Source organism: Dasypus novemcinctus, chromosome 2, assembly GCF_030445035.2.
Source record: "Dasypus novemcinctus isolate mDasNov1 chromosome 2, mDasNov1.1.hap2, whole genome shotgun sequence".
Classification (NCBI taxonomy): domain Eukaryota; kingdom Metazoa; phylum Chordata; class Mammalia; order Cingulata; family Dasypodidae; genus Dasypus; species Dasypus novemcinctus.
In genome coordinates this window covers 112,660,357-112,684,697 of record NC_080674.1, presented here as the reverse complement: position 1 = coordinate 112,684,697, position 24,341 = coordinate 112,660,357, and the positions used below count along the sequence as shown (strand labels likewise).

Genomic DNA, 24,341 nt, shown 5'->3' with positions numbered 1-24,341 from the left:
TGAAATTCTTCCAAATTTTACAATATTTTCTTCAGACTTTTATATTGTCTCACACCTAATTCAAAGCCTTCTTTTTAGTGAATTGCCTCTATCACATATATCCAAAGCATTCAATGTAGTTTGTATAGAAATAACTATCCTTTTTTCACTTTCACATTTCATAGTTTAGTGTAACATTTAATTAAATTGCACGATGAGAATAACAAATGCTCCTGGCATAAACAGACTTGAGGGCAGACACAACTGGACCTAGTAGGTATAAAGCTAACAGTGGGACCAGATAGTAGCCAAGTGCCAAGAAGTATCAATGGGATCTTGAGCAGCAGCCTCTCTGCTTCACAAAAGAATGGAATCCATTGATTACTAAGCCTTAATTAGTGGATAGCCAATACTAGATTATAATGCCAAAAACAATGTTCTTCAAAGGATGGCCCATAGACCACAAATACCAGAATCACCTATGGGTGAAAATGCAGAGTCCCAGTTTTTTTCCTCTATCTGTGTTGTTAACAAGCTCCCCAAGCCATTTTGATGTACAATAAAGCTTTATAAGATCTGGTATAGAAAAATGGCTTTCAAAAATATGTTTTTACGCCATTCACTGTAAGAAATAATTGTACCTATATACACACACATGTATCATTGAAACAAAAATTTACAAAAAAATACTACCTGTGATGTACTCTGATATTTTCTGTTCTAGTCTACTTTACTTTTGTTTGTTTGTTACATTAGAGACATTGTAAGTTTGCAAAACAATCATGCATAACATACAGGATTCCCATATATCATCCCCCCCCCCAACACCACTACCACCTTGCATTTTTGTGGAACATTTGTTACAAATAATGAAAGGATATCATCAAAATATTAATGCTGACTATATTCCATAACTTACATTTTGTGTATTTTTCCCACAAACCACTCTATTAACACCATATGTATTAACACTATATATTTGTTACTGTCCATTATTCAACACAGGGCTCACTGTGGTTATACAGCCCCATGCCTTGTACAGTACATCCAAAGTGAACACTCACTGGCTCTCAGTTTAATCACAGAACTATGCTGTCATCACCTCTGTCAATTTTAGAACATTTTCATCCCTCCATCTACTTTACTTTTTAAATAAATTAGTCCTAAAGCATTAAAAGAATTTCATGACCATAGTGGGTCACAGCCCAGTAATTATAAAACACTGGCCGAGAGCACCGAATAGAACTCTATTTTGTGAAACCATGCATTCAAATGGTATAAATTAATATTAGATTAATTTGGGTAGGTGTTCATTTACTTACAAAGATGTTCTATTTTAAAGTTTTTATGTGATCACCTTCACTATTTCACTTTTTACCCTAGAAAAGATTTGGGGGTAGAAGAATTTCCTGGAGATAATGTAGTTTCTTAAAGGTAGAGATAGACTCATGGGAGTGGAACCTACCTGTAACTGATGATCTAGACCAGTGATAGCCATTGGTGTGTCAGCTACACACTGGCTATTACAATCAATTTTTAAGTATCGCAAGACATTGGTTCCAAATAACTATTAAAGTACAGCTATTTGTGAGTGATTTACTTTTTAAAAATAATTTAAATAGATTCAAGGTTATCCTTCCAACAAAGATTATGACTATGAGAATGTCTCATTTGCTTGCATTCGCGGGTGAGGGATTAGGATTATAATTGAATCCTGTCACCACAGTGGGGAAAAAAGACTTGGCATCTTGGCTGTAGGCACAGAAAGAATTTTACTGTTGGTCATTCTATGGCAGTTCAAACTCCTATGCAGTGAACATATTTTAAATCCTTGCTCTGAGCCTGTGGACCAGGTGCTGGGTAAAAAGAAATTAAGAAGTTATAGTTTTTGCCTTTTTGGAGCTCATATTCTATTGTGAGAAACTAATACATAACTAAACAACTAAATGCAAATCACTATTATATGATATTTAGTTAGTTACATTTTAGTCAAGTACTAGATAGTAAAACGTGTAAAGTACTAAGTGAACTTAGAAATAGTTAATACTGCTTGGGTTAGAGGGAAGGTGGGGAAAGTTAGACAAGGGATAATAAGGAATAACTTTGGGCTGGGTTTTGAAAGCAGATAATAATTAATTTCATTTTTAAAGAAATCTAAGCAAAGATGATTTTATACTTTAGAAAAGAAAACAAGGGATTTATTTTCCAAATTGAATACCAATGTCAGAATCCAATAATGTCTGACTAGAGTAGAATGATTTGCTGTAGGCATATTTTCATATTTTTTATACGCTTAAATCCATTTCTTAATTGGCTCTTTCTGCTCCACTTCAAAGATCTGCTTTTGGAGTCATCTTTCAAATTTTCAGATTCTGAAATGAAGGCATTTTTATTGAAAGATTTTCTCAAAATATTAATTGACTACAAAAAATGATGGAACTCTGTTGGCTTTAATACCATGAATGGAACTTGAAGGAGAGTTAGATAAATATGCTTCTTAAAAGTCCTTTTACCCTAAGTACTAAAAGATCTTCTAATTATAAAGATCATTTCTGTATTTAATATTAAAATTGTGTAAGGTCTGTGGTAAAGTTGTTATGAAGTCAACTTGCTATAATTTACAGTGGACTTCCTGCATACTAAAAGATAAAAAGCAATTATTAATCCTTAGAAAAATCTTTAAAGTATTTAGCCCCTGCTTTACTTTAATAATATCACTACCCCTGCTGTACAGAGGAATATTGTGAGGCACAGAGAGATTAACTTGTCTGAGGTCACCAAGGATTTGCTAATTCTGTGCTCAGAAGCACCCTGCCCTTCTGCCTCTTGAAGGCATTGCCATTCCTGAATTAAACTAAAAAGAGGTGTGTTCCAGACCCCTCAAATAAATATTCTATTTTAATTATATAAAGAAATAAATGTAAGGAGTATGTATTTTAAATAAAAAGTACTTTTGAACTGTTTCGTTTACCCTATCTATCATCTTCGAAAAAAATTTTTGAAAAAAATCTTTATTTCCTTATAGGATATTTACTTTTACATTAGAAAATTGTGATGCTTTCCTTGTTTTACAGTGGGACTTTTTAAGAAAGTAAATTTACTTTCCTGAGATAAATGTTTCTTTTCTAATATCATGAAGTATTAGGTGAGTTTCTTGACATTAATGGCAAATTATAATTTTCAATATCGGATAATTTTAAACCAATTATCAGATTTTTCCCTTCATTGCTTAAATAAGAATGATTATTATAGTGTCTTCTTAATTATTTGTCTTACCTAGTTTAGGAGATGCATTTATTGAGAGACAGTCAGCAAAGTCTACTTTTGTTTCCATTATAAATTTTTATCCTATTTTTATTTTAACACTGGGGATCTCTATATACAGTTTTGTACTTTTAGATTTCTCTGTATTTTGTTAGACATGTCTTTCATCTCTTTTACTAGGCAGGTTTTGCATAGGCAGTCCTCTTCATAGTTACAAGTTCTTCAGTCCTTGTGCCTAAAAATAATTCCCTACTTTGTTGACATCTCCCTCATAAATGTGGTGCACTTGGTATTTTTATTCAGAATAATAAGCATATACAGATGGTGTGATTTGTCTTGGCAGCTACATCATTCCTTCACTCATTCATTCAGGAAACCTATCTTAAGGATTTCATCAAGAATTAGCAAAACAGGGGCTCTGCTCTCAGAGGCTATGTGATGAATGCTATCAGGATAGGTCAGGCCAAAATTGGATGTAAGGTCAGTATGATAACATACTTAACAAAGTGGTCAAAACAGAGGGAGGGAAAATTAGAGGTTAAAGCAACAGCTAGTCTTAGGACAGGCCAGTACTTGGATCTGATTTAAGGTTTTCAAACATTACATGGAGTTGATGTACATGGTACCTGCAAGAGCTGCAAACGTAAATGTCCCTAAAAGCCAGGCAAAGAATGTGAGTCAAATGAAAAAAATATATAAGCATTAGGAATAGTAGGGACTGTGACAATTGGAGAATGCAATCCAATCTAAAGGCATTCACATTCATTTATTTATTTAAAACCCTGATTCAGCCACATAAAATATGCCTGGGCTGCCTATTTTTTTACTTGGTAGGTCTAAGTATGTGCAAGATTTAGTGCTTGAGAAACCATTTTATGTGGGAAATGTGTTTGACAGACCAAGTCAAAGAGAGTTATGCAGAATATACAGGTCAGAAGTTAATATCCAGGGTTTCGAGCTTCACCGAAAGAAATAGATTGGGATAAAATCTGAACAACAATAACAAAAAGTGGTAAAATTATCTTGACCTCTAAAAGGGGGATAAAGTGGTACAGGTGAAACATCAGTCAGTTACTATAAAATCAGGAACTCTGCTGGATTACTGTAGGCACATGTTTTAATTTATCAGCACTGCTGAATACAAATAAGATTTTAGACTTCCTTTCATGAATTGTAAAGTTTAAGTTTTTTTTCTTCTTTTTTTTTAAATTGTGGGAGAAGAGCCTATGGCAGTTTGATATTATTTGTGAATTCCAAAAAGAAATATTGATTATGTTTGTAAACTGGTCTGGTTCCTTTGGGCACAATAACCCTTTGATTGTATGAGATTCAAGTGAGATGTCTGATAAAATTATGTTAAGATTAGGGCTTTGATTCAACCATGTCATTGGAGTGTTACTCAGCTTTGAGTCCCTGCCCCTTGTGGGCTGATAAACTCTTACAAGGAAGTAGATACATAGAGATGAAGAACACAGAGGAAGAGAGACAGTCCATTATACATGGCAGAGGCTCTGGGAAGAGAGAGAAGCCCTTAGCCTGACAGTCTACAGCTGACCTTGTGAAGAAAACAGAGCAGCTGAGCCCAGAAAGAAACAAGCCCTGGGAAAAAAGATGAGCCCTGTGCCAGCCTACAGCTGTGATGGGAGGAAGCTGGACCCACAGAGCCTTAAGAGGGATAAGCAAGGGCTGAACCCTCATGGATGTCGCCTGCCATCTTCTGTCAACACATTGCAACAGACTTTGGGTGAGAAAGTACCTTTTGTGGTATCTTAAGTTGGACTCTTTAGGGCCTTGGGACTGTAAGCTTCTACCCCAAATAAATACCGCTTATAAGAAACCAACAGCTTTCTGGTACTTTAGATCATCATCTCTTTGACTGATACAGAACCATATCTTTTCCCAGGACTTCATGGCCTCTACACACCTTAATCTGGCCCAGAGCAAGCATTAAAATCTCAGCTCAAGCATTAAAATCTCAGATTCCAAGCATAGAGAGATTAGGTATTTGGCTGAACAAAAGACTCAGGGAGACCTGGCATGGGCATCAGATTCCAGCATTATAGTGAACCTAAGCCACTGAACGTTTAGACTCAATAAAAATATGGCTGTAACTTATTTAAATGAGTACACAATGTGCTAGCCATGTAAAAATTCTTGCGTATGATATATCTGTGTGGCTTGGCATTAGTTAGACTTGCTTTCAAGAGAGATTTCTAGGCTAATGTAATTGGGTTATATGTTATTTTTTGCAATAAGTATGCATTTATTCTCTCTTACAGGTATTTGTAGACATTAGTTATAATTATTGTTCTTAGAAGAAAGGTATAAATAGGAGTACCCATTGAGAAACCAAAAATTTTTGAGAGCAAGAGAAAGGGTAAGTTGGAATCCTTATCCATGCCTTTCTCTGATAGATCAATAAATGTATGTATTTATGTATACATAATGTTTGTGGAGCAGAAAATCCTTGTGAAATGCCAATGAAAATGAAATTACCCTCTACTTTAACAAGTGAAAACCTTGAGATTGATAGTAAGTTTACTTTGAAAAGAATTAGGTTGAATGTTTTGAAAGCTTTATGTCATAATTGAATAATATAAAAGTGTGAAATGGCTTTTAAAAGCTTTCATACAGCTAATAACTTTCAATTATTTCTCAGGGGGCTTCATTTTTTAAATATTAATAGTATGAGAAATAATACATAAAATTCTTACTACATTTTTACTTATTCATGAAATGAAAGTATAGTATCCTTTTCTCGTATTCAGTATGAGAATTTGGTCATGTGAAGTTTATAGTAATTTGCCTAAAGTTATTAAAATCCACAAATTTTTTCATACTATCTATCAAAAGAACTTTCGAGTATAGTAAGAATCCTTAAATAACAAAACCTGTAAAATGGTTGGCAATCTCACTGTGGTTTATCATGAGCTTTTGTATGCACTGAGCCATAAGTGAATGCTTTAAAAGACTGATGACCACTTCTTTCCTTGATCCTATTCGGAAGTCATGTTTGCAAAGAATTCTGTAATACCTGATGTTTGGTTGCTTTACACAAATCATCTAGATCATAGATGTGATCTGTGCGAAACATTTATATGAAACATTAATAAAATGTGTAATGGAATGATAAAAGATACATAGGTTAAATTTTCTTTGGCCTGTTTTGTTGTTCTGTGTTTACTCATGACAAGAGTAAACCATTAAGACTTTTGTCAGCAGTAGTAAGCATCTTTATGTTTACTTAAAAATTTCGAAGGTGTTAGCATGTTTCAGAGAAGACTTTTACATATAGTATATATAGCTTTGGAAATCAATAGACTTCATGCCCCTTAAAACTGGGCAATGCATTTAAATAATTAAAAACAGTAAGAAAAGAAATTGTTTTTTCTTTTTTTTTCAGTGATTGAAGATAACTTCTGAGAGATCCATGGTATCCTACCTTTAATATTTTGGCCAGTGCTGAGTCCTAATCCAATTTCTTGTAACACTCATTTAAAAATACTCGTTGTCATAGGATAAGCAGTATACCTTGTAAATCACGTTACTGAATGTCTCCCATCAAATAAAAATAATGGATAGATATTCATTTAGAGTAAAAATCTAAATGAAAAGCTTGATGCTTATGGAGGAGAGCATGGCTTTGGGCTGATTTTATATTGGTTTCTAACTTCTAATTTGACTCACAAGAGATAATGTAGAGGACTGCATATAATGTAATGTTGAGTGCTATCTGAAACAACTGAAGATGTCTTTCCTGAAGCCATCTAATTATTGTTGAATATTTGGGAAACTGGAGTAAAGATGATTAAAGAAAAAAAATAGAACCAGCTATATGATATGGATCCCTTTGGGCCAAAAGCTATTTTGGATCTGCACCAAGCATTGGCTGTAAAATGAACAAATTATACTGTAGATATATACTTTAAGTCAGGTACAGTTTAAAAATTTCCAGAAATATTTGAATTAGTTTAAAAATATTACCCAGTTATTTTCTAATCATCTTTTGTCATTATATGTTTTCTAATCAAAAGATTTTTTAAGGTGGAATTATTATCATGGTGAGATCTTATGAAAATGTAAAAATGTTTTTCAGTACATAATCTTCCAGAATGGCTAAAATTAAAACAGACTGACAATGGTGATTGGCAAGTGTGCGGAGCAGCTAGAACTCTAATAACAGTCAGTAGAAATGTGAAATGGTATAGCAACTTTGGAAGGTAATTGATAGTTTCTTAAAAAGTTAATCATACTCAGCAATTCTACTCCTAGGTTTTTCCCAAAAAATCATATGTTCATAAAAAGACTTGTACAAGAATGTCCATAGTGGTTTTATTCATAATTGTCTCTACACTGAAAACAATTCAGATTTCATCAAGAGAAGAATGGATAGAGAACATCTGTATTCATATAATGGGATCTCTCTCAGCAGTTAAAAATACAAACCTCTGGTGCATGAACCAAAGGAGATGTTCTCAAAACTATGCTGAGTTAAAAAAATCTTATACAAAAGAGTATAAATTGCCTGATTCTAGTAATAGAAGTTTCAGAACAGGCAAAACCAAACTATAATAAAACAACAAAAGCATCTATAACAGTGGCTGCCTTCATGAATGAGTGTGGGCATTGGCTGGAAAGGGGCATGAAGGAATGTGGTGCGGTGCTAGGGATAGTCTAGATCTTGATAGGGATTCAAGATAGTTATGTATATGCATTTGTCAAAACTGATTGTATTTAAGATTTGTGTGTTTTACAATAGGTAAATTTTAATTTCTTTAAAGAAAGAACCATTAACAAAAGCATCAAATTGTGCCTGCTACAGTGTTTAGGAGAGAAATGTACTGATATCTGCACTAACTTTGAAATGCATCAAAAATAAGATAATTTGATGGGTGAATAGAGAAATAGGTGGATAAATCTGTGGTAAAACAAATGTAGCAAAATGTTAATTTTGGAATCTAGGGGTGGATATTGTGATTTCTCTGCACAATTCTTTCAACTATTTTATATACTTGAAATTTTCCATATTGAAATGCTGGGGGAAATGAGTCTTTATTCTAAAAAAGTTTAGGATGCATGTCTTTGGAAGTTATTCTAATTCAGGCTTAAAATAAGGCAGTGCTTTTTACATATGGGTTTTGGGTTTTGTGTGCTTATGTGTGCATGTGGTTTTTTTGTTTTTAGTTTTTGTTTTTGACTCACAACTTAAAATTTTGTATTCTGTTGCATCATCTCTGTTCCAATTAGCTTGTTACCTTTACAAATCAAATTTCTTGGGAACTACATATATAATCCAGTAATTAATTGAATGATATAATTGTTAAGCCTGTAATAGTTTTCCTGTGACTGCTCTAAAAAATTACCACCAAGTTGGTGGCTTAAAAACAACAGAAATTTACTATCACAGTTCTGGAGACAAGAAGTCCAAACTCAGTTTCATTGGAAGAAATGAAGTGTGTCGGCCTTCCTCTGAAGCCTCTAGGGAAGAATCTATTCCTTGCTTCTTCCAGTTTCTGGTGACTGCTGGCATTCCTTGGCTTGTGGCTGCATCATTCCAGTCTCGGCCTTATGTCACATTGCCTTCTTCTCTTCCATCTGTATCAAATCTCCCTCTGTCACTGTCTTATAAGGTTATTTGTGATTGCATTTATCCAGGATAATCTCCCCATCTCAAGATCTTAATTTAATCACATTTACAAAGATTCTTTTTCCATAGAAAGTAACATTGACAGGGTCCAGGGATTGGGACCCGATATTTTTGGGGAGCTTATTTTTGAGCTTGTTACAGGCACTCTTTATGTGCCGGGGTTTGTGCTAACTCTAAATAATAATTAAAATTAATTGCTTACTGTGTGCCAAGCACTGTGCTATGTGCTTTACATTCATTCTTACTAAGAAAAAAACCTGACTTTATTTAACATAAACTTATTGAGCCATACAGTTTTTTCTTCCGTATATCAAATATTAAAGTTCTGAAGCATGTTTTCTGAGAAATACATTTTAGGAAATACTAATCTTGCCTTATTTGTGTGGAGGATGTTATAGTTAACAACACTGTGAATTCCTTTTGGGAATAGACTTGTCTTATACTTCTTTGCATTTGCATGATTAGGAGCATAGTAGGTGTTCGTAAATGTTTGTTGAATGGCCATAAGCAACTTGACAAACTTTAGGAAATATAACTTTCACAAAATCCTTAGAGGCAGGTACTGTAACTTCTATTTTACAGGAGACGTAGTGAAGTTTAATTACTTTCCCAACCCCAGTGATGTTTCTTCTATACTCAGTTGTGTGCACAGCTTTGACCTTTTTTCAGCATCTGAGGCATATTTCCATTATCAATAATTAGTTGATTTTGTACATGACACATTAAAATTTAGTAAAATTTTGACATAAGTAAATATCATCTTTGTTTTATTATTGTGTTATATTACTAACCATGTGTATTATACCTCTCCATTTTTAAAAAAAATTTTGTGAGGATAGCTTTCCATAGGTTGAAGCCACAGTGATATTATGGAATAGGAGAAAATCTAAATGACTGAATATTTTTATACTTTCTTGAAACTTTTCCTTTTTCTTGCAAGTGCCCCAAGCACTTTTTTGAACATCAGATATTTTCAACTCACTGATACTATGAATCTTACACATAATTATGCTTCCTTCTTTACTTTGGCTCCTTGTAAGCATATTCCAAAATCTTATTGCACTCAGAAGCTTTTCAGGACTGAATGGTTTGAATTACTTCGTTGCAAGTGTATCCCTGACTTTATTATTTTTTTACCCATATCTTTCACCTGCCTCTCTCAAATTTTATTTTATAGTTTCATATACATTTCTAGTGGAATGAGGCAGGATGTAAATAAACATAAAATAAATTTAGGCCCTCTTAGTAAGTATGAATTATGTCAACCTATTCTCTTTATTTTCCTTTTCCTGTTTACAATATTCTCTCCATAAGCACATCAAACCAGTAATTTAACTAATGCTTCCTGAGTCTATATCACTTCCACTGATTTGCTTATATGGGTACCCTTTGTGTTTCCTTACCTTTGTCAGAGTATAACATGAGATTGAAATGCCTTTACTTGCCCCAAAGCCCCAAATGTTGCCAAACGGTCTAAGTGTGTGTGCGTATGATGACCCTGTGCTTATCTTTCAATAAAAAAGCACAAAAAAGAATTTGTTTGAACTTGATTTTTCTATAAATTCTATTCATCACCAGGGTGTAACAAATGATACCCTCAGGACTCATAGAAGTACAAAACTGATCAGTTGACTCCAAAGGCATTTACCCAACATGCCTTTCATTGGTTGGCATTGCTCTTGGCTTTTTATTCTACTGCCCGCTTTTGGGAATAAACTCTAATTTAACCATCAATGCAAAAACTTTATTATTTGAGACTCTCTCACAATCTTGCTTTTTCCTCAAAATACCACAATGTTTTCCTTTATTAGTTAGGTAGTTGAGAGATGTAAATGTTTTCTCTGTGGAGCAGAAATTTTAAAACTGTTTGCTACATGGTTTGTTGCTTATGCAGACAGAGCAGTAAGTATAATAATCAACAGTAGAGCATTTAGAAATATGCCAGAGATGTGCTGCTCATTTTGATTTATCTTTGAGAATAACAAAGTGGAGCACTGGGATTGGGAGTGTTGCTTGTTCCTGCTGGCTGTCAGACATGATGTTGCCTGCCGAGGTACCTACTGTCTGAAACAAATCATGAAATGCGCTTTCTCTCTTTCCATACTTACTTAAGATCTTGCTTTTGCAACTTTCTGCAGTGAGAAAATGGGTAATGCATTCCTCCTATGATTTCTAACAGCCTTATATACTGGTTTCATTAGCTTTCCACCACTCTAGGGACAAAAAGATGTGTTTTCCCTTCGTAAAGATAGAAAGATGACCAGTCCAAGCGAAGTAATCTAGATTTAGTGACGATGGCATTTCAGTACCAAGGCTACTAGATTCCTTTACTTAGTGCACTTACACAGTTATTATTTGTTGATTTAATAACAATTTTGGTAAGGGAAAATTTTTTTATAAATGCCCATATGCACATGCACACATATATATAGCATACTCGTTTGATTATAAATGAAACCATTTATAATAAGGACTTTGCATTGATGGTTGAATTAGAGTATAGAAAAAATCCTCTCGAAGTATATTTTACAAGCAGATGGACTTTTTAAATGTCGGAAATCATTGAGAAGCCAAATAAGGTTTAGTAGTCTTTCCCTAGAATTTCTAAATTTCATTCGATTACATGCAGTTGAATGTTATTTAAGGAGAAAATGTGGAGGACTTTGTTTAAAAAAATGTAATTTGTTTTTTCAGTAGAAAGTTGTATCTCTCTTTGTAAACATAACGTACCAAAAACAACTAAACGTGACCTGCTGCTTCTCTTTCCTGTGAATGTTAGAGCAAAGATTATTTTATCTCTGACATGGGCATTAATATGTAATGATATGGGAATATAGGGAAGGAAAGCAGTGGCTGTCCCAGAGCTTTGGAAGTAGGTTTTATGTATTCAGTGCTGATGATCCTTAAGACTCAAAGCATTCAGAGTTCAAGCCAAATAAGCATCGATAAGGTCAAATATATAGAGTCCCTGCCCTCGTCAGTGTGATCTTTCTCATTTTCTCTTCCTAAATGAATATGTGAATTACTTCGTTCCCACTGCTTATGCTTTTCCTGCTCTCTAATCTAGAACTCTTTTTCATCCCTTCTTTTTAAGAAACTAACAAAAAGCCTTGTTAGTTTCTATTGCAGTATTAATTAATTTTACATAATCTCTACTTAAAGTCATCGTGTAAAAAATCTTTAGTAGTTTTTAATCAGGCCAGAAAGTTGCTAAACTTAAAGATTAATGATAACATGCAGGTTTCCTGAATATGAGTACTCAAAGCATATGGGAAACATTTTGGAATGGAAAATGTTGACCTGCTTTCTTTTGTATCTTATTACAGCTATCTAATTATAAGCTTCAAAGATACCAAATTAGGTACCCTTTTCATTGCATTTCAAAATAACTAAATTTTTTTTTTCACTGAAACCATTTCCTCAAACAAAATTTTGAATAGTACATTGAGATGTTTAGAATCATTGTTAGTAAAAGCAAAACCATTCCTTGATTTTCATAAATTGTCTTTACCTAGTATGGTTTATAGTCTTCTGAGAATTTGGCTTATCCAAAAGAGATTCTGTGCCTTCCCAAGTGAGAAGGAAACCTTTTGTCAGCATCTTGTCTGAGTTAACTCCTTGGCTACGCAGGTCATGGGAGGTCTGTGTTGAACATCAGTCTTTGGCTGCCTCACAAAACTGGTATTGAAGCACAGGCCAACTCCCTGAGTCCAGGGGTTAAAGAGGCAATTAGTCACTACAAAGCGGAGTTGTGGCTCTCTTCTGGTAAGGAAGGACTTAACTCTTTCGTGAATGAAATCTCATCCTCTGGGCACTTCGATATTCTACTAAAATAATTTAGTCTTAGTCATTTTAAATTAAATGTGAGCTTAAAATATACAATGCTATTGAATTCAGACTTTCATATCAGTATTTATAGCAGTTAGGAAAGGAAGTAGGGATGGGTAGGGGGACAATTATTATGTATTTGATATTCCACCTAAATTTCACAGTATTCATTGTTGCTGTTTGGAAGCCTAAAAGGTTTCTTTGAGAATTTTCTAGCTTTGCTGTTAGAGCTTTTCATTTAGTATTAGTGAGGGGGAGTTTTTGGAACTTGTCAGAATTTCGTCTAATTTATTTTCAGGAAAGGAATGACTACTGATGAATTACAATTTTTATATGTTTTTATATTCCTGTTTTTTAAGGGGCTTTTGCTTCCATGCATTAAATATTTGTTACATGTAGGGCAATAATATTTTTCTAGCATTCCTTTCAGTCTTGAAATATGACTATCTTCAGTTACTTTTTAGTCAATAAAGAGACAGTGACATGATGCTTCTGTGCCTAGGTTTAGATGTTACTATTAAAAATAACAACAAAAATATATGGTAGTTGATCCATCAATGTCATATATAATATCTTATGTCCATCACTTTGTAATGTGATGCTCTAATTACATCGTTTAGTATTTCTAACACATAGTTTGCATTCAACAAAACATTGTTGAAATAAATAAATAAAAGCTTAGAGCCTTTTTCCTGCCTCTTGCTTACTAAGGAATGCTTCGAAAGGTAGGTAAGCACAACTTTTTATATAAAGTTATTAGTTATGGTGAAAGATTGGAACAATGACTAAATTAAAGCAAGTCTTTGGGATAAATATATCTGCAACATTGAAGCTAGAGCCCAATCTATAAGTATGGGATTTCCCCCTTGCAAAAACCTTTACCTACCTTGTTTAATAGCTTAAAGAAAATGGACATTTTAAAAAATATCATGGGCTTTAGTCTATCTGAAAAACATTTTTAAAGTTCTCTAGGAAGCAATCAAATTAAATTAAAACATGTTTTACTATTATAATAAATGAAGAAACAAAATATTCCATAAGAGGAGGTTTTTGATGGTCATTCCTAAATATATTAGAAAATATTATTTTGTTGTTGTTTAGTGATTACTCCTTTTTCAATGCTAAAACCTACTTATCAGTTATAAAACCTACCTAATATTAGAGAAGCTCAGGGAGTGGGTGGCCCAGAGGGAATCAGCCAATGACTCTGCTCTGCTCTTCCCCCTCCTACTTTCCTTGAAAGGTGTAACATCTCTGTTGGCAAAGATTCAAACCCACAGAACTTAAGTTTCAATAACATTTCAGTTTATAGGCCACTTCTTGTGTTGTCTCATTAAAAACACATACACACACACAAATTACTATTCTACTTCTGTAATCTTTCATTATCTCTGTGTGAAAAATGGGCATTGGTTCTCCACCATTTAAGTGGCAACTACCTAAATTAATCTCAGCTTCAGTAATCACATATAGGCTTTCCAGAGAATAAGGTTTGGTAAGTGAGAATGTAATAAGTGTCCCAAGGTAACTGTTGTTAACTGGTAGCGCTGGTGACATTTTGCATGTCACTCCTGGTCCTTGCCTTTGTGGTATATTAAAACCCTGCTCTGAGCAAATTCTTTAGCCTTTTTATATCGTCAACATTTAAACAACAACAAAAATCTTGCTTGCAGTGAACATCTCATCTATGAGAATACCTTTAGAAGTTTACATGAAAAATAGGTTTAAGTATATATATATGGTATTGTATTTTTAATGGAATAAGTAGAACATTTACTAGAATGTGAACTGTAAAATAAAAAAAGGGCACTCAGCCTATCACTTTGACACCATATATCACTTTCCTGAAATAACCTTTCATTTGTCATCTATGTACAGTTGTTTACCATAAAGATAAAAATAACTGTTGCATGTTATTTCTGTAAACGTAGGTATTGTGTTACTTGAAAAAGGACCTGTAAATTGAATGCCCATAAATTAAATCATATTCAAATATAATAAGGGGAAATGTGCTATTCTTGAGTTGACTCATCTTTTAAATATTTACCTGTAAATTTTTCTTTTTTTTTGGACCCAGAAATCTTTTATGTAGTATATTTTCTGAAAGCAGTGTATGCCTACCTTATGTCCATTCATTTGATACTTGTGATTAGATTATTCTTCAGTAAAACTTGATTTGAGGCTTTGGAAAAATCCATTAGATATCATTATTGTTTCTGAAAGATGCCAAATTGTGTTTTGGTGACCTCTGTTATTATTTAAATGAGTTAGTCAGGATGAGTTTATACAGCACAGAAATGTACTGTTTGTTCCCTTGTTACTCTCATTAGCTCTTTTAAACCTGTTTATCCCTTTCTCTTATTTTTGTGTATGTTTGCTATGTTCATTTTCAATTTATTTTTTAATTTATTTTTGACAACTTCTTATGCCTTTGTCCACTTACAATCCATATAACATAGGGTAGCTTGTATATTCTCAAGAAATGTTGACTATGAAGCTCTACTTCAAAAACTCCCAAATAGATCACTTTTATGATGTGTTTGCTTTTCAGTCATTTTGAGGTTTGATCTACATGGTTTATTCAGCCTTAAAGATACCTAGCTCCCAGTTGCACTTACTTGCCAATTTGCATTCTTCATACTTTTTGTTTTGAATCTGTGGGGTTGTTTTTGTCTTGTTGCATTTTTTTCCCTCTGCTTAAAGATCTGTTATTCAAATATAAAAATGGCTTAGAAAAGAACATTCTAAAGTTTATTTAGAAATTCACCAGGCCACATACTAATGCATCTCTAATGGGGACATTTCTTTTCACACCTCTAAGGTGATTGAGCCTGTCCTTTAAAGTGAAATTTGCAAACCAGTGTCTGGCAGCTCCAATTAGCTTCTTTTGGGTTTGAAGCACATCACAAACAGTAACAAGGTCTCCTAGGACACTCCTCTTGCAAGCAATGTAGTCATATTTCCTCATTAGTTCTTTTCAATTGTCACTAATGCCATGTTCCAGCTTTTGAATAGGAGACAAAAAAAACATAAAAATTTGGTATGTATGTAGAAAGGACCATTGTTTTCCATAATTCAAGGCTCTTTTGAATTCCTTTGATAGTTTCAAAGCTTACACAGCTTAATTCATTAACCTTTACCCTTCACATAAATCAGGTGATTAGGAATCTATTGCTAAGGAGACGGATTTTTGCTTCACAGAGCCTAAGTCTTCTCTTTTTTTTTTTAAAAAAAAAGTCCTTAAATAGTTCACAAAAGTAAGCTTTCTGTTACTTTTCAAATTTCATCAAATATTTCAGGTACATTATAAAACATTATTAAAAGCAAGTGATCATAAAATTACATTATTATTAAAAATCTGGATGCTAGAATACTTTGGAACAGGGTTTTCAGCTGTTCTTTTTTTTGTATTCTAAAAGAGTTTTTATATGTATGTACTCAACAGCTGTTACTCAAGAATTTACAATGGTGGCATTTTTTAAATTCTCTTCAGAAACCTGTCAAAAACATAAAAGCAAGGAATGATCTGAGGACTGACAATTCAGAATAAACTAAAGTATATTTAAATAAACCTAGAAATTTGGAAAAAAAATTCCATATAGACCCTCATTTTAAAGAGAATAATGATGTAGGGTTCCAAAGAAGGCAGGTGTTTTTTTTTTCTGTGGTTCTCTGGAGGTAAGACTAGAATCTATGTCTTCTAATTCTTAATTCCCTCTTATTAAAACTGGTCTCCTCTTATTTCTCAGAACTAGGGCAAATTATTTAGTAGGTTTAATTGAGTTTAATGTTCATGGGTTATTTTTGACAATATTTTATATTCTTCTACAAATTTTCCACTATGCCATTTTCCCATATTATGACTTTCTCCTAATATTCTTATAGATTGTTACTTTCTCTAAGGATATAGTTCTCTTCTTTAGTTTTGTAATTGCTTATACTGCCAGGCATGAAAAGGGAACTCTTCAAATGTACTGACTAACAGAGAATGTCAGACATAGAATATTCTAAGGTTTGTTCTTAGTATTGGTGGAGAGGAGGAGATGTGGCGGAACAGGGAATTTTTGAATTCTGATTTTGAGTTGAAGCATTCATGTCTTGGCCCTAGGAAACAAACTGCAGTTTGTCACAGGAATTAATAAATATTCTCCTATGTGATATCTGTGAACAGGAAAGGTAATGGAAAAGGAAAGATTCTAAGTGGCCTTTGCTTCTGTCATTCTCCTTCTCACTCAAAAATTATCCCTTTGCAAACATTTCTCTATTTTATTAACTATAATATTAAAAACCTTCCTTCAAAAACTTACATGGGTAAAAAAGTTTAAATAATTACTAAGATTTATGCATTTGTTTGTTTCCTGCGTACATGTTATACAATGCTCTTGTGTTAATACGCTAAATGCCATGACTAGAGCCAAACCATTTGTAAAAATGGTAAAATCATTTAGAGTAAGTGTGTTCCACAGACTTTTGTTATGTTAGGGTACTTCCTATAAATATATCCAGAATGCAGTCTGGAAATTTCTGGAGGAAGGAACATTCACCATCCAAGATCTCTCATCAGGATCTGCTATCACCACATGCTGCCTGGGAAACTAGCCTTAGAGGAATTACATAGTTTGGGCACTAGCAAGGGATGTGATATGGTGTTCCATTTCCACCAATTTGCAGTAACAGGATAACACAAACCACTTCTATTTTCAACTTTCAAAGCAATAGCTATTTTAGCTATTTATTTGAACCACTCAGTTTTGTGCTTTTAATGCTATGTGAGAAGTTTCAGTTCAGATTCATAGAAATTGGGATTTTTCTCCTCAAATATCACACCAATGAACGCTTTCAAATTAAATTCAGCTTCAAATCTTCTAAGGAATATATTTATCTACATGAATTATTATTTTAAAAATAATCCCATGTTGTATGTAACTTCAGACACCTTACTATGATTACAGGGTGATTAAAAGTATTTGGAAAATATTATGTAAATGAACTTTCAAAATCAGGGCAAAACTCCTAGGTGATAAAAGCAAAGTGTTTTTCTCTTAAAATTCTCCTTTCTACTTTTGTCTGAAAGATACTGCTTTCTCCTTATTAATTTTCCTCATGTATCATATTACCTCTTTTTTAAATTTTATTTTATTTCTCTCCCCTTCCCCCACCCTCCCCACCCCAGTTGTCTGCTCTCTGTGTCCATTTGCTGTGTGTTCTTCTGTGTTCGCTTGTATTCTTATCAGCAGCACCCAAACTGTGTCGCGTTTTGTTGCATCATCTTGCTACGTCTGCCCTCCTTGTGTGCGGTGCCATTCCAGGGCAGGCTGCACTTTTTTCACACTGGGTGACTCTCCTTACGGGGCGCACTCCTTGCACGTGGAGCCCTGGGTTTGAACTTTGGACCTCCCACATGGTAGACAGAAGCCCTATACATTGGGCCAATTCCGCTTCCTTCATATTACCTCTTGAGTGAGCTAAACAATTTTGCAATGCCAATTCATCCACACTTCCGGAACTTTTCTCTGTCATATAGGGAGCAAACCTGAGGCCCATGACCTTTCATCAGTTTTAGGACAGGCTTCATCCACTGATTTTCTTATTTTTTATGAAGAACAGTTATTGGTGTGAATTAGCATTTGCTTTGGCTCGTACAGTGAAATTGATTTGTGTTATTTGCTAGTTATAGCTTTCTCTGTATGTCTTCAGTATTCTTACAGGTTTGTATCATATCTAATACAGAATCAAGTAGAAAGGACACAAATAGAATGCTACATTTTTTGGGTTTTTTTTTTTTTCATAATCAAGTATAAAATCAGGCATTTTGAACTCTTTGGAATAGAGCATGAGAACAAAATAACAATGTTATGAACATTGTTTTTCACCATTTTATTTCAATTTGGGGAGGTCATACAAAGTATTGGATCTGCATATTTCCTGGTAGGTGATGGAGGAAGGCAGTGAGATATGTATCTTTGTGTGATATCACAGAAAATGGTCAGACTTTTTTTCCCCCAAACTATTTAGAATTATGGTATCATTTAGTGTCTTTATTTTCATTCTTAGCATATGAAAATAGTTTTTACATTGCATATGAAATATGGTTCTTGCTTGTAATGTTTTGTTTCTGTTTTTAGCCTTTCTTTTTATGAATTTATTCAACTGTTGTATTAAAACAAAATGGTAGATGAAATCGAATTTTAAATTTCCCTTCCCCTTCCCAATAAGCATTGAGATCATAATTGCATTGTGTTACTGTTTTGATAATTTTCTTTTGTAGACATGGAAGAGTTTGTCCATTTTTATCATAAATTATTTTTTAAAATAGCCAAAAAAAGGTTTATTCAGTTATTTTTGAGGAAACTTAAAATGTTTGCCTATCCATTAAAGCAAAATTCTATAAAAATATTCTTGAAGAAAAATATGTCTTCTCTATAACTAATTTAACCTTCAATAATGAATTGTGTGGAGTAAAATTGTATAAAATTTCCTGACATTTTATGAAGATACCTACAAATAAGCAAGACAGCAAATAAAATATCTGGAAGACAGAGATGGATACTGAGTAATTTTTTGATGGATTATACACACAGGTATAAAATTGCTTGATCCCTACTTCCTAGAAAAGGTTAATGACTCTTTTTGCTTTTACCCTTTCACTTAACTGTTATTTATAAAGATTAAAACAGTGAATGCATTCAAGGGTGCATATACTATGTGTCAGTGTGACTTTTCAGGCTTTTCTGATATTATAGGGGACTGAGCCACAATATGGATAGTGTTGTTAATCATTATTATTAAAGTTCATTCCATTCTGTACTACAAGTTCAGCTAGGGCTGTTAGAGCACAGTGCACCATTCAAAAACCTTTTTACTTAAATTAAACCAGAGAATACTTTCTATCTTATATATCAATATCTATATAATAATAGTGGACTATACTCATAAAATAATTAATTTTAGATTTTAAGAATAAAATATTTTGAAGTAAAAGATTTTAAAGTTATATGTACAGATTTTTCTTTCATTGTTAATCTGTACAAATTATAGATTTTTAAACCTATTTTTATGTTGAAAACATTTTCACAAAAAATTTTTATTTCCATGTTAGCAAACTCCATTATTAGTAATTTTTATTTCCATGTTAGCAAACTCCATCATTAGTAATTGCCATCCACCTATAATGACCACCCATCTATATTCTATGGTTTCATTGTATTATTTAAGATTATTTCATGATATGTACTATATGAATATGCTAGTTTTCATTACCAAATATAACACCATTTTTATAGGAATATCTCTTTTCTAGCTCTTTGGTTTTAAAAGATGCACTAGTCATAAATGCATTTAATTAAAGTAATTTAGGTATTGGAGCACTTGCATGTAAAGCAGGGAATTTAATACCTTTTCCTGAACCACTTTGAATTAGGTTTGTTGAGAAAAGAGAGCTGTGGCATTCATCAAACACTGACCTCTTCCTCATATTGTGGTGGCCAAGTCCTTGCTAATTTAACTTGGAATGCATTAGTGTAAGTCACCACTTTTTTGTGTGTGTTTCAGGTGTGTGGAGGTCATTGCAAAGGAAGGACAAAACCTGAAAGAGCTGTATTTGGTGTCCTGTAAAATCACAGATTATGGTATGTAACGAGCCATTGGTCCTAATTCTTTTCAAGAATAAAAAGATACAAAATCACTGAAAAAAATTTTTTTAAGAACTTGGAGACTACTCTCTCCTCAAGACTATATATCTTAATTTATCCTAATACTGTTCATACAATAAGAGCAAGAAATCAGTGAGACCAAGAACCAGAAAAATGAATGCAATTATCAGTTTATTGTGACATGCAGTCACACATGCATACATGTGCATGCATACACACATACACACACTCACCCAGGATTGAAAAGTATGGCTAAAAGAGCTATTCAGTAAAAGTAAATATCAAAACAATTAAAGTGTTTGATATAATAAACATAACAAAAAATCATTAGGTTGATTTTGCTTAATTTAATGGCATGTCAAATGCATTTCTGCTGAAATTCTAAATGCCAAACTTCTTGATGCCTTACACTTTCAAAAGTGTTGAAGTGTTCAGGTTTAGAAATGTGAAAAGTAAAGATTATACATTTGTATGCAAGATTTTCAATTATAAGTTTTAATTTCCCTTTAAAGTAGAGAAAGCAAGTGGTTTTATAAAGATAAGAAAATATGAAATCATTCTTTTGGAGTAATAAACAAATAACCTAGCCTTTCCTTTTTTGTTCAGTTTTATATGTTTTTTTTTTTCTAAACAGTTTGTATATTTAATCTAAATATAGAGTTTTAAACACATTTTTGACTTTATGGGAGAATGAAATGTTTTCATTTTCTCTTTTTGATTTTTTAATTTGTTCACTTAAATTTGAAAATATACTTTCTACCTTGCAGAAAATTAATAATCCACGAAGTTTTCTTATTGTTACCTTAAACATACACTAGTAAATGACACCAATTCTAAAATGTCACTCTGATCATTTTGCCTGGGTAGGAGAGTTGTATTTTATCAGCTACTTATTTAATCTTTTGGAAAAACTCTACCAAGGCTTTAATTAAGATCACATAAAATAGATTTGCCCTTCCCCCCAAAATAATTCTAATTTATTTTCATAGTTTACTTTTTGAGAATGATAAATGTGTGTTTTGTGGATTTATCTGTTTTGTTTCTGGGTTTTGCTTTTCTTTTTTCCTTAATCCTTCTATGTGAAAGGAATGTTTTGATAAAATTTTCTTTCCTTATGGCTTATGTGCTGGTTTGACATATTAGATTTGCAATTTTGATACTGTAACCCTCTTAAACCTTCTTTCCCTATTGCTGAGGCCATAGTTAAGTTTGCCTGCCAAATACAAGTCATATACTTAGTACCTGTAAATTTGTTAATTAATAGTGCATTCATTCACTCAAACTCCTCTCTTGGCATTTAAGCTCATTTACCATCAGTCCTCTGCCTATTCCGCCAGTTTTATTTTATTCCTCCCCTTTACCTATTCACTGCCAATGGTCAGATTGCAAATCGCCAAGAACAATGTATTAAATCCCTTATAATGAACTCTTCAAGGTTTTGTAGTGGTAAATGTTACTAAAATTGCATTCTGTTCTCCAGGATTTGGCTTATAACAAAGCCAGTGCCTAGCACTTCTATACTAAGTTAGCAAATACTAAGAAATGGTCCAGAAGATATGGAGCAGAAAAAAATCACTGGACTTGGAACAGAGGATTTGAAATCAAGCTTTTTGTTCTTGTTCTTTAGCCTTAGGGAAGTTCCTTCTAATCTCAGAGGCTCAGTGTCCTCATTTGTAAAATGCAGAATTAATGTCTGACTTAATTCTGCTGCACACCCACTCCCAGTCTAGTGATTAGCGCTGTGTGTCCTGCTGACAAATGGTTGCTTTCCTAAAGGAGGGTGTTAGAGAGAAGGTCAGACAAAATTCGTCTACCTCTGAAGATGTTTTGTTGTTATTGTTATTGTTGCAATGGTTTAGTGATATTTTCATGGATCTGGTATTTTTAGAGTTTGGATTTTTTCCCCTGAGAGGGTGAAATATAGATTAAAACCTTGCTAGTACAATTTACATTTATTTGTATCTCTGAATTATTTGGGCCAGTGATTCTCAATCCTTCCTGCACATTAGAATCACCTGGGGAGTTTCCAAACCATACTGAAGCCTGAGCCTTACCCAAGACTAATTAAATCAGAATTCTAGGGAGTGGGACCCTGGCAATATTTTATGAAAGCTGCCTAAGTGATGCTATGGTCAGCCAGCGTTGAGAGCAACTGATCTGGTCCATTTGAAAGGGACCAGAAGTGCACGTTTTGAGAATTTCCCCTTTGATGGTTAATTTTATGTGTCAACTTTGCTAGGTTATGGTGTCCAGTTGTTTGATCAAACACTGACCTAGATGTTGCTGTGGAGGTATATTGTAGATGGAATTCCATATGCAATAAGCAGATGGGCTTCATCCAATCAGTTGGAGGCCTTAAGAGCAGAGCTGAGGGCTCCAGGGAGAAGAGGAAAATCTGCCTTAAGACTATACCTTTTACTTTTCACTGAGTTTCTAGCCTGCTGGCCTCACCTATAGATTTTGGACTTGACTTCAACACTCTTACCAGAATTCCCCTGCCCTATGGAATTTGGACTTGCCAGCCTGCACAATTATGTGAGCCAATTCCTTAAAATGCAGACATACATTTATAGACACACACAGCTATACCCTATTGGGTTCTTTCTCTGGAGAACTCTAATACACTTCACACAGTGATAAGCAATCAATCACTATTTTCTCCTACTTTAGTCCCTCCAGCTTCAAGTCCTCGGCCTAGTCTCATTTCCCTCTTGTCGTTCCTAAAGTTTTAGGTGTTCAAAGGCTGATACAATGCCAAAAACACATGAATAATTTTGTCAAAAAGACAGTAAAAAGGATTATTCTTTGTAACAGGAAAAGCAGCATGCTCTTGGAGGTAACTGCTCTGCTGGGGAGTTTGTCTGTATCCCTGTGCCCTGTGTTAATTATAAATTCAAAGAAGGAAAAACAGATCCCCCTTTCCTTACTTCTCTGGGAAAGTAGAATCATATTCTGTGGAACTTTTTGATTATTGAGGCTACTTAGAAATTGCAAAATTTGACATACACCTGATGCCTTAAAGTTTCATCCTTTAAGAGACTATAATTCCGCTTCTTCTGATTCACTCCTGGTCAGACTAGTTAGGCTCCTCCTCACCTCCTCTTTCTGTGGTACTGTGTATGTATATGCTTTCAGGATAGTATACTAAGATTTAGAGTTTTTTGCAGGATACATTGATTCAGAAACTGCAGTGTGGATGACATATAATTTGTAATTTTTGTTGAGATTCTCGCAGGTGTTGAATGTGGTTTAAGATAGTAGTTGGCAACACCTGGTCAGGCTGTTAGGAAATTATGTTTATTTTAATTGATATATGATATAGTTGTCATGAAGAACATTACTCTAATAGGCTTCTTACTCCCTAAATTGAACATAGATCTTTATGGTAAAGGATAGCAATTATAAACAAATCAATACTTCAAATATAGCTAAATGAAAAATAGTCTTGGGAAGTTGCTCCCTGAAGAGAAATCTAAGATTGTCACCCTTCTATCACTGAACGAATATATGTTATAGGCCGTATTGGGGGAAAAAAACAAACTTAAGGAGTCAGAGAGGTTAAAATTCCAGCTTTGCCACTTCTTTTCTTTATGACCTTGAACAGTGGGTTACTTAACCTGCTAGTTTATCTGTAAAACCACATGATAATACATACCACATCAGGTAGTTAAAATGAATATAAAACATCTGTGTATGAGTGGCCTGTGGCACTGTGAACACTCAATAATTGGCAGTTCCTATAATAACAGAATCATCTCTTTCTCTAGAAAAGAATTAGCCCTCCTCACCTTCAAGTGCAGCTTTACTGTTTGCGGAAATCACTGTTTAGAGACATTTGACGTATATTTGTCTTTACCTGCCTGTTTGACATCCATATCTAAGCAATCTAAACCAGATTTTTATTAGTAGGAAATAAAGAAAAAGATGTAGCAACACATTTAAAACCCATAATTTGCCCTTCTTTCTTAGGT

The 24,341-nt window shown here is 33.6% G+C and overlaps 1 protein-coding gene across 1 annotated transcript in view; it reads left to right on the top strand.

Annotated features, from left to right (window-relative positions):
• FBXL17 (F-box and leucine rich repeat protein 17) overlaps window positions 1-24,341 on the top strand; it is a 574,296-nt gene that overhangs the window by 372,774 nt on the left and 177,181 nt on the right. The window contains exon 7 of the mRNA XM_004484091.4: window positions 20,270-20,346. Coding sequence (XP_004484148.1) covers window positions 20,270-20,346 — 77 coding nt within the window. The remainder of the gene's footprint in view (window positions 1-20,269; window positions 20,347-24,341) is intronic.